Raw genomic sequence first — 15,355 nt, 5'->3', positions numbered from 1 at the left:
CTTCTGAAAGTGACACTGCCTTGACTCGTTCTCCGGGTGACGAGGAATTCCGCCAGTGACGCCCCATATAATGCAAGGCTAGTAGCTTGTTAAGTCATTACCCAGGCACATGCACCCCTCCCTGCCAAATACGTGCAATTCGTTTATTTCAGGGCAATTCAGAATCTCCCTTTACAGAAGCTGGTGTTTTGCTGTCACGCTGCACTACTTCAGGACAGAAAACTGGCTGGCAGTAGGGCCCAGATTCCCAAAGGTATTTAGGTGCCCAACTTCCACTGAAATACATGGGAGTTGGGCATCTAAATACCTTTGAGAATCTTGGCTTTGATTTTTTTTTTTTAAACTTCTGGTTCATTTTGCCCTTCCCAACTAGATGCTATTCACATCAGTCCGTGGAAGGTCCAGTCCTGAAGAGCAGTGGAACTGATACATGTCACACAGTTTCAGGGGGTTGCTATACAGCATGCACCCGGCGAAGTGGGTATTCACCCACAAAAGCTCATGCTCCAATACGTCTGTTAGTCTATAAGGTGCCACAGGACTATTTGCTGCTATACATATTATGTTTCTGGAATTGTGATTTGGGAGGATTTAAGTTTAAAGGCAAAGGCTAAAGGCATCCAGAACAGGAGGATCAGTCATAAAGGGTTTGGTATTAGCGAACCCAGGTGAAATCCTGGCCCCACTGAAAACAGTAGCAAAACTACCATTGACTTCACTAAGGGAAGGACTTCTCTGTGGCTTTGTACTGTGGCCTGATCCTGAGTGGGGCTTCTGGTTGCTCCCATATATGAATATTAACAACCAATAATATTTTGTATCACAAAACTGCCCTTTCTCAGCCGAATGCAGCGGAGCAATCTGTCTACACCCCATGGAATTAAATGCTAAAATGAGAGTCAGTGCAACTCTAAGATGGAGACATCAAGCACTCAGTAGTCAGGAAATCCCAGAAGTTAAAGCACGTGTAGTGTGCTTGGGAAAATGTTGCAGTAGAAAGCCTTTCTGCTGGGAATTTCCTGCCTGGTGAGTGCTTTGCTTTCAGAACTATAATGGTGCATTAAATGTCTCCAGATTTAAGTCCCCATGGTGCCTCCTAATCTTGGGAAAGATGTGTACTCTCATATGTGTAAATGGGCAGGAGGGATATCTCCTACTGGGAATATGCATCAAGCAGCATTTTCAAGGTGTCCTAAAGGCAGAGACTACAAATCAAACTTTTCAGTCTAGCAAAGGCAACACACCTCCCTGAAAACTCGTTCCAGGTTTTCAAATACTAACCATATTCTAGTTAACTGCAAGGTTGGGGAGGAATTAGTCAGAACAGGCAATAGTCATTTTCACCACAGTTGGAAACTTTTAACCCCAAGAAATGATTTGTCTGAAAAATCGAGTGAAAAATGGAATTGTACCAGAAGGCATTTTGCAATGTGAGTTGCGAGTCTGCAAAGCATGCCGTGTGAAACAAAGCTGGCCAATCAGGTGTTCATTCCATTATTTCCTGTTGATTCCTTGACCTGCCCATGTAGGCAAATCCCAACCAGATTAAAATCACCGTGTCATTCCGACCCCTTTAATGACACAGATTTTTTTTTTTTTAGAAGGATCTGAACTAGACTTCTGAATCCAAATGCCCTCAAACTTGTAGAAGGCCCAGGCCCAGATCCAGATCTGAATTGTGGGGAGGGATAGCTCAGTGGTTTGAGGATTAGCCTGCTGAACCCAGGGTTGTGAGTTCAATCCTTGTGGGGGCCATTTAGGGAACTAGGGTAAAAATCCATCTGGGGATTAGTCCTGCTTTGAGCAGGGGGTTGGACTAGATGATCTCCTGAGGGCCCTTTCAACACTAATATTCTATGACTGTCTATTTAAAACAAAAATATAACATCTCACTTGGGGGTCATGAAAAGATTCTTCTGTGTCTAGTACACCAGCCCTTGGACTGCACTTTTATCTCTCTGCTGTGACCTGATTTATACACCACCAAGTTTCTGACAGCTACTCCAAATGTTAATGATCCTGTGCAGACCCTGGGGCCCTGCAAGCTATTAATGCACATACACATTAATAAACTACTGACTAGTGACTGCAGGATGGCATGATTGGTTGCATTCATGCAGGAATCCAGAGGAAAGGCACATTCTCCTTCGCAGTAAAAAGCGGAATATCCTTGTGGTGCAATCACCCAATCCTGCAAAGAGAAAGATTTTTTGATAGTTAAGCAGCACGACTACACTCGTTCATTCAGTTCTCCGACATATGCAGAAACAATCAGGCTACTCATAGTGGGGCGAGGGGAAATGTCAACAGTTAGGGTTTATTTTGATTTTTATATTGACTGGAGAGTTCCTCATTCAGGGTCACTGATGGATTTCAGGTTGTATCAGTTCGTTTTTTTCTTAGTAACGCCAATGATGTTGTTAAAGCAAGTTCCTGTAAAATTTCCCAGGTAAGATCAAAGTGAGGCAGAGTTCACATGCTCTAAATTGCCTTGTGTTCGTGAAGGAGTGAAGGTGAGCCCCAAGGAAGGGCTACTTTCCCATTTAATTTTCCTGGGTATGAATTTACTGCTAAAGAAACAAGGGGCAGAGGGTGGAATTACCAGCCATCCAAGGTCTTGAAAGCTGACATAGAGTTCATGTCTCCTGCAAACCTGTCTGCCTTCAGAGACATGAAAGTCATCTAGAAAAAAAGAAAGGGGGGGATGAGAAAATATCTGTCACTCAAAATAGCAAACATACAAATCTCACCAGTTACCCTATTTTATTTGAGTATTTGCTAGCACCAGTATAAGAGAGGCTGTTCCAGAAGAACTTGAAAATCCCTCAGATTAGCCATATCCTTTGTCTTTAACATAGCAGGTGACAGGAGCTGTTTCTGCAACACCCTGACCCATCGGGACCTCTGATTCAAAATCTTAGCTACTGATGCTACGTCCAGGCTCACCCTGACCCAATCTGAATTTAATAATTCAGCTGGAGGGTTACTGGAGAAAGCACTGACGGATTCCTTGGACTTCCTTTTGCTTCAGCCAGGAGCTCCTCGAGACATTGGTTCTGATTCCAGGAGCGCCTGGCCAGCTTGCTGGATTCACCAGCTCTGTGGCAACTGCCAACAGTGTGGCACCTTGAAGCTTCAAAATCCCCTGGGATCTCGGAACGTCTTTTGGCAACTCTAGCTCCGCCTGAGAATGAAGCCCCACTGGCCTCAGAGCCCCTCTGCTTAGTGAGAAGGCTTTAGAGTTTCTTCAGTTTTTAGACTCGTTCCATTTCTCACAGACAGCAGTGTGTGGGTGGGGAGTATCTTGAAATAATCTGAGTTTATTACCTTGCTGAGTTCCTAGATTGCCCCCCTCCCCCACTTACATCTCCACCCTACATTTCTGCATTTTTAAAAGCCACATGCTTGCCCAGAAAGCCTGGAGAAGCTAGAACCCCTAGAAACATTGGTTCCCTTGAAGGATGCGGCCAGAAAACATTATCACAGACTCTGGGTCACCAAAAGAAGTGAAGGCTTCATACTGGTTCTAGATGTAATCACTCGTAGTTCAAGAAACAGCGATTCAGCATGGAGAAATCTAACCTTAATCATTCAGGAATGGGCCCCAAATGACTCCCTAATCCCAGAGAGACTTTGAAAGAAGCATATCTTTGTGTTCCTAACCATCATCTCCATTGACGCTTGGCCATGCGTCAAAAACATCTCAAGTTCAATGGGATGCCTTTCAGGCTCTCCTCCATTCTAAGGATGGTTTTGAAGCTGATGCTAATATTAATAGCATACTTAAAGGATTCAGTATTCAGACATACCACTACCTAGGAAGTCTAATAAAGTCCTTTCCTTCAGGAAGCCATTGCGGACAGTACAGTTTCTCTGTTCTTTGGCTTCATAATCCACTTAATGGTTCCTATTCGGGGGGCGGGGGGAGAACTCTCTCATAACCTAGTTCATCTGGAACTCACTTGAGAACACATCAGAGCCATGTGTTTCAACCAGAAGAGAAATTCCTGAAGGAGGGAGGGGCTAACAAAATATACCATGGTTAGCACAGCAGAGGAAAATGGTATTTTAGATAAAGATCATTTTCTTGACTGTAAATACAGCCTTTGTGCTCTCTCTAGCTAGCTGGGTCTCTAACCCAAAGCTCTTACCAAAAATCCCTGGAAGCTTGTTTGGATGCGGTAAGTCGTTCGTTTTCTTGGGCTGCCTCTTCTTTAGCTGCTTGACAGCTCGAGTAACTCGGACCGGATTTTGGCTTGCTCGGAAAAAAGTGACCATGAAAGGTTGCTTGGAGCGTGGCCCACGCCGACCCAGCAGTCCTGCTAAGCCCGGATCAATGCTCTGCCCTACGATGGGCCGAAAACACAAGTTCGTTCCATCACATATGCAAGTTAGGCTGTAAAACTAAGCTCTTTAATCAAAGGGGTGGGGGAGGGAAACAAGGCAGATGAACATTTAAATAAAAAAAAAAATCTATAAAACCAAACCCCAATAGAGTCCCAGGATTTTTCTAGTGTAACATCTCCTTGCATTCTATTATTTCCACTCAGCCAGCCACCTTTCCTCCCTCACCCTCTGTGTGTTCATAATCCAGATTTCGGCATCAAGAGACGAGTACCCAGGGCTGCCAGGTGCTCCGTTGGTAGAGCCAGAGCAAACGAATGGGCCTCTCTTTGCATGGACAGGAAGTGCAGCCTGCCTCCATACAACACATTAAAGAGACATTACCCGTCATTGTCCAATCGGAGGACATGCTTTGTGAGCTAAATCGCTCTGCTCTGAAGACCGGACAAACCAGAGTAAGAATTCGAATCCAGGATCGAAAGCGAGAAGCAATAATTGTAGGGAAGGTGAAATGGGGTAGAAAAGACAAGGAAATGAGAGATCCACAGGAAATCCAAACAGCAGCAAGTTCCTCAAATTATTTCAAGTTTTTCAGCCTTTTCTAAGGAAGATAACACTCTCCTCTGAGCTCCTCAACGTTTCCCTGGTCCAGAATTTCACCATTACAGTCTTGGATGCTCTCCATAGGGCAAGTGAAGCAAAATGGAAGCGCTATATTCAGTGCTAGGACTCCCTCCCACTTTGCATTCATGGAGCCTGGGAGCAGAACAGGTGCTGGCTTCCAAACACAAACATGGGTTGGGGCAAAGTCTCAGTGGCTCCTAAGTCACTTTTGAAAATGAGAGTTAGGCTCCTAACTCACTCAGGCACTTCTGGAAAAAATATCTCACCCCAGGACATGAGACCCTCTGCAAAGGAGGATGGTCTCACATGTAGGGATCCAGCTTTGGACAACATGGCACAAGAGGTTTCCAAAGGGTTACTGACTTCATTGCAACATGATGGAATTTAAGCCCGGGGTTACGTGCTTTGTGGAATGAGACTAACAGCCAAAGCATCAGCTAGTCTGAGGAAGACCCGGAGGGAAGCATTTTCCTTCCTTCTGATCAGTTGGAAGAGGATTTTTGAGGTATTTCCATTGCACAGTAAATTCAAATTGGCCCAACCATTGGTCACCAGCCTCAAAGGATGGGGACCCTATCTGAGTCCTCATTCAGAAGGACTCATCTAGGTTTCTGTCAATGCAATGAAAATAAAATCAGGTACTGAGATCAATTCAGCTAGCACCGTTACCGCTCTACCTCTGCCGCTAACCAAGCTTAACCAACCAGCTCATGAGTGACTGGCAACGAGATCACTGTCTCCGGCAGCAACTGGCAGCACAAAGGGAATCCTCTGTGTTTTAAGAGGCCATGTTCTTGGTTGGCAGGCAGAGACTATCCTTAAACTAAGAGCTATGCATATAAATAACCCAGGAACACACCAGCTGAGCAGAAGGGCCATCTGCAAAGGGGAAAGGTGATTTACACAGCTCAGTACTGCTGTGAACAATCTTTACTGTTAGGCTATCCCCAGAACGGCACAGCTCAAAACCAACTCCTCGCAGGAAAAAGACCGCACAGTACGAGCAGTCGCTGCAGTGGCTCAGCTGGTTGAATCCCTAGACCCAGATCCTCCAAGGTGCCTAGCTCCTATTGATTTGAACGGGAACTAGGTACTGATTACCTCTGAGGATCTGAGCCTGATTCTGATGTCCGTTAGTGTGGGCAGTTAGGAGAAAGAGAAATCTTATGATGCAAATTGTTTCAGGCTGACTGAAAACAAACCAACCAACTAAGGGCCAGATTCTCAGCTAGCGTAAGCTGGCATTGTTCCACCGAAGTCACGGATTTACACCAGCTGTGGTTCTGGCCCTTGCTGTTTAGAACCAGTGTTGATCTATCCACCCACCCGCCCCGGGCAGTTTCCAGACAGAGGGGACACATTTACTCAAGGTTTTATGCACCACCACAAACCAAAATAGCCTGATCTTAGCAGCATGCTTATTGAAAGGGAAATACTGCAGAGAGAGGGGACCAACAAGAGCAATTATGTTCTCCTAGCCTCAAGGACGATCTCTGAAGTACACCTTTGGAGGTAGCACTTGGAATGGATTTTATCCGTGGGTGAAATTAGGAAAGGTTAATACAGCGAAACACACGTGAGACTCCCTTCAGGCAAGGATTACATTAAACTTATCCTTTTAGAATACCCTACACTAGGAAGTGCATTAACGTCAATGCCTTAAAAAGACATTGATGCGAGCTCTGTATTGGATATTCTCCTTACACCCAGGTGCATCACACCAAGATCTAGCTAGATCTTGAAAAGCAGCAGGACTTTTAAATCCTTCCAGTGCCTGAGTTAGCCTTACCGTCATCTGTCTCCACGTAAAGTCGCAGGCCCAGGTTGTGTTTACGGTTTACTAACCAGTGGTTGCTGGCAGCTGTGACATCAAAAACCAACCAGCCTTCAGCCCCAGCCTGGAGCTCCTGAAGATCTAACAGGAATAAGTCAGATTCCCTACAGAAACGGAAAAATAGATAAGTCAAATCAGCTGAAGGTAGATAACACGACCTGCTTAGATTGACTGCTCTTCGGGGCAGGGTCTTTTTGTTGTGTGTCTGTGCAGCACCGAGGACACACGGCTTCTGATCTATGGCTATGACTTCTAGCTGCTCCTGCATTACTAATCAAATAATAATGGGTGGCATAATTGCTGACATTTGCTCTGAAAAAGCCTGCTCCCCAATGTCCACGAGTGAAAAAGCTTGACAGTGCCCTTGGTCCAGATGGGACAGCTATACTGCTACCTATTCAATTACTGCCACCTATTGAAATACATGGGAATGATTTCCCCACAGAATCGGAAATTCTCATGTCCCAGTTGTACTCAGGTTTGCACATAAACTGAACATTGTGAAGCGAAAAAGCAGCACTACAGTTTCGGCTCATAAGAACCCAGATTTGTTTCTAGCTCTATGTAAGAAAAAACATTTTTTCTGTTTCCAGCTCAGAGGCACCGGTCGGTTTCGCTGCACCTGTTGGAATACGCCTTCATGATCTCATAGATGCTGATGTGAAGAGTTTTGTTGACATCACGCGTGAAACTTCGCAGCTTATAAATTCGGAACTCGGCAGCCGTTACAGATTCTCCAGTTGGAATCTGGGTCAGGTCAAATCGAAATTCCTTCCAGTAAGGCTTCTGGTAGAAGATGTCTCTGTCGTGTTCAACTGGAAAATAAAGGTTTGGGAAAAATGAGGATACAAATGATACCCTGAACGTTTATCAATCTTACCAGCAGACCATTGTTACACCCCAATGCGATGAGAAACACATGCCCCAAAGCAACTGAGTTTTAATAGGATCCTCTAGAATTAATTTACCTTGCATTCAGTGGCAAAAATCTTCCTAGTATCGGCTTTTTTAGCATTGTGTATGAAATTGCTCATGAAGTGTTTCTGTTCTTAGGGCCCCCTGTCTATCACAGAGGTCATGGAAGTCATGGATTCCGTGACTTTCCACGAACCTCCGTGACTTCTGCAGTGGCCGGTGCAGCTGGCCCTGGGGACCGTCCGAGCAGCGGTCCCTGGGGTGGCCAGAGCAGCCTTTGCTCTAGTGGCCCTGGGCAGCTAGTGCCAGTGGCCCTGGGCCCCCCAGAAGTGGCCTCCCCCGGGGCACACCCTCCCCACAGCAATGGCCCCGCAGAGCATGCCCCCCCGCAGCAGTGGTCCCCAGGGTGGCTGGAGCAGTCACTGCTCCAGCAGATCCCAGCAGCTGGTGCTTCTGGCCCCGGCCCCCCGGGACGCCCCTCCCACTGCAGCAGCAGCCATCCCAAGATTTAGTCACGGGTATTTTTAGTAAAAGTCATGGATAGGTCACGGGCTGTGAATTTTTGTTTAGTGCCCGTGACCTGTCCATGACTTTTACTAAAAATACCCATGACTAAATCCTCGCTTTACTTATTGTCACAGTGACAATCATGTGCCAGTGTTTGCCCATTGGGGCAAGGACCATCTTTTTGTTCTGTGTCTGCACAGTGGGTCTTGGTAATACAAATAGGAGATGATGGATAATAATTATAGATTGCAGGGCTAAGTTCAATGCTGCCAAATGTTTCTAGCCCTCAGGCTTGCAGAGAAAAGCTTGACAACATGACCCAAAGACTCAATAATCAGAAGGCAGTTAAGGAGAACCCACCATTAAAAAGAAACTCATAATTTTGGGGGGCTGGAGTCTCAATTTTTGAACATTTGGGGTTGTTGGGACTGTACATTTAAAACCAGGATTAGCATTGGGAAGGCAGTGTGGCCTCGTGGCTAAAGCACTGGACTGAGACTCAGGAGACCCGACTTCTATTCCCAGCTCGGCTGCTGGGTGAGTTTAGGCAAGTCGCTTCATTTATCTGTGCCTCAGTTTCCCTGTCTGTAAAGTGGGGAGAATGATACCAGCCTCTTTGGGAAAGTGCTTTGAGATCTATGGATGAAAAGCACTACAGAAGATATTGGGGTAGAAGTTTTATTTTGGGATTTTAAATGTAGCTAGGAGGAGTCAGTTTTGTCTATGTGGATCTTCATGGGCTTCCCATCTCTAGACCTGACATGTCTCTCTCTCTCCTTCCCCTGTCCTCCCCCCATTTCTTATAAAAGAAATTCCCCTGCCTGCACTATCGGCCTGTAAAACTGCTGCACGTCATAGAGTCCTCAAATGATTTTGACTTTTTGCCTACATCATGCTGGGTGCCCCATCCAGGGAGCTGCACAACCGGTATTCTCAGGGAGCTGTTCCCACCCCTTTCTTCAAGGCCCCTTTCTTCTTTGCAGGTCAGGTCCGCAGACCCCTTTGCAGCCTGCTGGAGGCAGGGCCAGATGGGCAGGGCCGTGCTCCTGAAGAACCTCTCCATTTTTGTTCTCTCTCCTTAGCCTTTGGACAACTTTCCTGGAGCAGCAGCGGAACACTAGCAAACCCCAGACCAGAGTGGGATGTTTGTTACTGCTGCTGTTCAGCGTCCTGGAGCCTACGCTTTCACTGAGCCATTGTTTAGACGCTGGGGATCTACAGAAACCTTTCTAGAAACCTCCTCTGCTGATCCTGGATGCTAACTGGCTCCCAGCCCAAAGGCACAGAGAATCCGGCAGAAGACATACGGCTCCCAGCTGGCAGGCAAGGGCACTAACGTGTGGCCATTGTAATATCAGAGATAACCAAGCACCCTTCCGCTATAGCTAATATGCATGCTACAGTTCTGCCGGCTGCAGCGAGTCAGATAGGTGAGCAAGGCTGGATTTGTGTCAAGAATTCTCATTGATAGGTGATGTGGCCCAGCTGCCCTTGCTTTGTGGCCACATGCTAACTCAGGTATCACTGTTTGCATGCCTCCCCCATGGCACTACTGCCTTGGAGGCACTGCCCACCCAGGCAGCACCATCAGGGAAACTGAGGCAGGAGTCGCCCTTAAGCCCTGGGGACACTGGGACTGGGCTCCTTCCTCCCCACTCACTTCAAGTAGCACCAGTCTCCCTAACACAGCCCCCTTCCCCAAACACACCCTTTCCCCCCACCCCAGACCCATGCACATGGTGTTTCCCCTTGTCCTCCCAAATCTCCACTTTCTCACCCTCAACCATAATATTTCTACTCATCCGTTTGTTCTCTTCAAACACAACTCCCCCCAGACCCCAGCTCTTTACTGAGGCCATGAGCAAAAGATACTTGAAAAAAAATGTATTGTTAAAAATCAATGTAATCTAATCTGGCACCACAAACTCAAAAGACATGAGTCCTAACTGTCTGGCTTCACTCTGGGGCAGAGTTAAGGTTCATAGAATCATAGATTATCAGGGTTGGAAGGGATCATCTAGTCCAACCCCCTGCTCAAAGCAGGACCAATCCCCAAATGGCCCCCCTCAAGGATTGAACTCACAACCCTGGGTTTAGCAGGCCAATGCTCAAACCACTGAGCTCTCCCTTCCTCTGTTAATTTTAACCTGAACTCTGACCTCCTGGGTTTGTAATGCCTGTTCGTGGAATAACTGCAATGTAATGTTATTTACCCTCATGCTACTGACGTGTCTCCCAATCTTAACTCCATTTTAACATAGTATTTTGCCTGGTTACGTCTGAAAGATGTGCCTGTGTAAAAAGGCCAGACGTTCTCATGGCAGGAATTGTTTCCTAAAAGGGCTGTTACACTCTTGAGAGTCTAAGCTGTATTTTAAAGGTCAAATATTGCAAAGGTGGAAACACACACACACAATTTGTTTAAAAAGTTCTCGTCAGATTAAGAGATTATTTAAAAGAAATTCCTATTAATTAAAAATTGTTAGATTTGGGGACCATTCAAAAGAGAGTCTTAAAGCTCTTTCAGCCATTCTCCCTCCGACAGAATTTGAGTCCACAAACTATTTGCAACACATCTGCATCATCTGCTGGATACTGCAGGAATGCAACTCTGAAATCTAGACTGAGACTAGGACGTGATCACCAGAAGTATGTATGGCTTGTAGCCAGTGAAATATGGATCACCTAAACCCCTGGGATTTAGGCATAAAAGCCAGATGGGCACATGGTCTCTCTCTCTCTTTGATTTGTTCACTTTCCTGTATAAATAAAGCACCCTGGAAGAGAGACTGAAGACACTAACTCTGGAACCTGCTGTACGCCCTGCTGCAAAACTAAAACAATTGAATTGAATTCTTGCTCTTCTCCTCTCTGGACATCAAGCAGCGAAGTGCAGAGCAGCCAATCCTGAACTTGCTCCAGCAAGTCACAAAGGCATCAAAACCCTAGTAAAACCACAGGTGGTTTGAAAATTGGTGAGTTCAATCCCTGAGGGGGCCACTTAGGGATCTAGCGCAAAATCAGTACTTGGTCCTGCTAGTAAAGGCAGGGGGCTGGACTCAATGACCTTTCAGGGTCCCTTCCAGTTCTATGAGATAGACCTATCTCCATATATTATATTATTATTAGATTATTCATCGATTAATGCATTCCACAGCCAGACAGGACCATTGTCATTATTCAGTCTGCCTCCCTGCATAATACAAACCACAGAACTTTCCCCAAATAATTTCAGTTTGAACTAGAGCATCCAATCTCAATTTCAAAATTGTCATGATGGAGAATCCACCACGATCCTTGGTCAGTTGTTCCAATGGTTAATTATTCTCACTGTTAAAGATGTCCACCTTATTTCCAGTCTGAATGTGTCTAGCTCCAACATCCAGGCACTGGATATTGTTATACCTTTTTCTGCTATATTAAAGAGCCCATCATCAAAATATTTGTTTCCCCTGTAAGTGCTTATAGACTGTGATCAGGCCACCCCTGAACCATCTCTTTGCAAAGCTAAAGATTAAGCTCTTTGTGTTTGTCATTGTAAGGTTTTCTAATCTGTGATCATTCTCGTCACTCTTCTTTGGACCCTCTACAATTTATCAACACCCTTCTTGAACTGTGAACACCAGTAGAAATCCAGGAATCTCTGAAACAAGAAGGCAAGAACATCCCTTTAACAAGCCAGCGGTACCCTCCCTTCAAACCTGCCACAGGACAACCTGGAATCAATGAGGTTATTGGTGAGTTTTTCTTAACTTTAGTTAATTAATTGGATAATTAAATTGTTAAATTAATAAGATTTGAGTCAGCCAGAGCCTGATCTCAGACTGAGGCGCTTAGTACTGCTGTAATAAAATAATAAGAATAATGATACTCAAACATTGACCCATCTCCTCCTGTGAGCCCTGATAAACCTGGCAAAGAGCAAAAAGAAGAAATCCCATTTAAACAAATGATTTGATCTTTCAATGAAAGGTCTTGCATAGGACTGAGAATGTGTGTGGGAACGTCTATATTTTTTTAACACAAGTTCTTTTGGGAGCACATATGGGAAGCCACATGGGAGTTGAAAGTGGCCTGTTTCCCAGCCAGTCAGCTGTACTTTCAGTTTAATACTCACGTGAGAAATTCTATCAGTGCTCCGCTGAGTGATTAGTGAGACACGGCTGGTGAGGGAATGTCTTTTATTGGACCAACTTCTGTTCTACAGGTTACCTGCAGAAGAGTGCTCATCTCTCTCACCAACAGAAGTTGGTCCTATAAAAAGATATTACCTCCCCCACCTTGTCTCTCTAACAGCCTGGGACCAACACAGCTACACCACTACTGCATACAGCATCAAACTGATGTTTTCATTTGCTTTTATTATTGCCACACAACAATTTGGAAAAAATCAAAGAAAAACCTGATCTGTTCATCCTTTTCTCCCCTAGCTGTATAACTTGTTTAGCACTGGTTGACATTTTCCCATTAAAAACTGCTTTTAGACAGAAAATTGTGTTTTGGGCACAATGAACATTTTCACAGAAAGCATCTGCTTTCTGTGGAAATGCAGCATTTTGTTGAAAAACCGAAGACTTCCTGGTGTTTGAGGAAAAGTCAAAAAAGTTTCCACACACACACACACAAAACTGATCAGCTCTAATCTTAGCATATACGCTATCTGATATAAAGATTCTCTTAACGGTGGGTTAGAAATACCATTGTCTGTAATGAAAGGATAGAATTAAATGATTAAAAACCAAAAAAGTCCTATTTCTGAAATACAAGTAACTTCTTACACAAACCCAGTGTTAAAATAGTGAGCAGTTCTCCTTGGAGTCAGCCAAAAAGGGGTATTAACATGAATTCTTTATAAAAATCAAATAATAATACATTAAGCAAATTATTATTAAAACCAAAAACTATTAAACCCCTCTAGTTTGCAGATTTCATTTTAAAATCTAGTTGGCATCCCAATATATTATTAATTTAGAAACCATTCTCACCTACACATCCACGCAGCCATAAACAACTTAAAACACATCTCTCCAAGTCACTTCTAATTAACAAAACATTTACATGAAAAGTTCTAGAGCCATTAATATTCATTCCTGAAACTGAATAAATAAATATGGTTTAAGGGTTAGATAGTTTTGAAAATTTTACCCTAAGTGATCTAAGATCCTGAATCCCATTTTCAAAAATGATTTAGGCACTTAGGATTCTAAAGTCTAGCAAAGTCAACATGCCTAAGAACGTGAGGTCTTTACTCACTTAGCTGGTTTTGAAAATTTTATCCATAATCTCCATAACAGGCACTTGAATGCATGGCATCTCATTTCTACATTTGACATTGTTAAGAGGGAATATAAATATAACACAAGCAACTGAATACAGGTCTGTCGCATCTTACGTGCATTTAACATGCACAATTTCAGTTTTACGCGGTCAGCAAAAAAAAAAAAGAGAAAAACAACAATTTTAATACTGTACCTGTAGTGCGGGCGATTCCGCCCACCATTCAACTCAATGTAATTTTGACTATACGCGGTTTTTCCTTTATGCGCTAACTGCAGAACAGAACCCCTGCGTAAGATGAGACTCGCCTGTATTGACAAAATGTACAAGTGCTCGTATATACAAATGCTAGAAGTCTAAATATGTAGATGGGTGGACTAGAGTGCCTGGCATCATGGCAATGTGGTGGAATGAGGATAATCAATGGGTCATGGTAATACCAGGATACAAACTATATAGGAATGACAGAGCAGGTCGTGCGGGTGGGGAAATGGCACTGTATATGAAAGAAAGCATAGAGTCAAATAAAGTAAGCATCTTAAATGAATCAAACTACCCTAGAATCTCTATGGATATTAATTCCATGCTTGACCAATGAGACTGTAGCAGTAAGAATATAGTAACCACCACCAGACCAGGATGGTGATGGTGATTGTGAAATCAGGGCCGGCACTTCCATTTAGGCGACCTTAGGGCACCAGGATTGGGGGGGGGGTGGCATTTTGCCACTCTCAGCGGCAATTCGGCGGCGGGGGGTCCTTCTGCGCTCTGGGTCTTCGGCGGCAGTTCTGCGGCAGGTCCTTCGCTCACTCCGGGTAAAAGATAGGAGGCAAAGTGTAGGAATAAATAGTCAGTTTTCACCAAGGAAAGAAATAGCGGGGTCCCCCGAGGGTCTGTATGAGGACTTGTGCTGTTCATCATATTCATAAATGATCTGGAAAAGTGGGTGAACAGTGAGGTGGCAAAACTTGCAGATGACACCAAATTACTGAAAATAGTTAAATCCAAAGCTGGCTGTGCAACAAAATAGCAGATGAAATTCAATATGTAATAAGGGAAAAGTAATGCACATTGGAAAAAAAATATCCTTAACTATACACACAAAATGATGGGGTCTAAATTCACTGATACCACTCAAGAAAGAGATTGTAGTGTCATCATGGCTAGGTCTCTGAAAACATCTGTTCAATGTACAACAGTCAAAAAAGCGAACAGAGTGTTAAGAACCATTAGAAAAGGGACAGATAATAAAACAGACGATATCACAACACGACTATATAAATCCCTGGTACGCCCACACCTTGAATACTGCTGTTGCCTCCTCTCAAAAAAGATCTATTACAATTGGAAAAGGTACAGCGAAGGGTATGAAACAGCTTCCATATGAGGAGAGATTTAAAAGACTGAGACTGTTCATCTTAGATAAGAAACGACTAAGGGGGGATATGATAGAGGTCTATGAAATCCTGAATGGTGTGGAGAAAGTGAAAAAGGAATTGTTATTTACCCCTTTGCGTAAGAACTAGGGGTTGCCCAATGAAATTAATAGACAGCAGGTTTAAAAACAAACATAAGGGAATACTACTTCATACAACGCACAGTCAACCTGTGGAACTCATTGCCAGGGGATGTTGCAAAGGCCAAAAGTATAACTGGATTCCAAAAAAGAATTAGGTAAGTTCCCAGAGGGTCGTTTCATTGATGACTGTTAGCCACGAAAGTCAGGGCACAACCCCATGCTCTGCGTGTCCCTAAATTTCCAACTGCCAGAAGTTGGGACTGGATGACAGGGGAAGGATCACTAAATAATTGCCCTGTTATGTTCATTCCCGCTGAAGCATCTGGCACTGGCCA

The 15,355-nt window shown here is 44.3% G+C and overlaps 1 protein-coding gene across 1 annotated transcript in view; it reads right to left on the bottom strand.

Moving 5' to 3' along the window:
- Window positions 1-15,355, bottom strand: part of LOC127039056 (bone morphogenetic protein 8A-like) — a 36,749-nt gene that overhangs the window by 2,849 nt on the left and 18,545 nt on the right. The window contains exons 2-6 of the mRNA XM_050932194.1: window positions 7,425-7,617; window positions 6,758-6,906; window positions 4,152-4,346; window positions 2,603-2,682; window positions 2,081-2,191 (exon numbers count right to left, since the gene is read on the bottom strand). Coding sequence (XP_050788151.1) covers window positions 2,081-2,191; window positions 2,603-2,682; window positions 4,152-4,346; window positions 6,758-6,906; window positions 7,425-7,617 — 728 coding nt within the window. The remainder of the gene's footprint in view (window positions 1-2,080; window positions 2,192-2,602; window positions 2,683-4,151; window positions 4,347-6,757; window positions 6,907-7,424; window positions 7,618-15,355) is intronic.

Source organism: Gopherus flavomarginatus, chromosome 22 (genome assembly GCF_025201925.1).
Source record: "Gopherus flavomarginatus isolate rGopFla2 chromosome 22, rGopFla2.mat.asm, whole genome shotgun sequence".
NCBI lineage: Eukaryota > Metazoa > Chordata > Testudines > Testudinidae > Gopherus > Gopherus flavomarginatus.
Note: the sequence above shows the minus strand (reverse complement) of the source record. Positions and strands in the feature narration are given on the sequence as shown.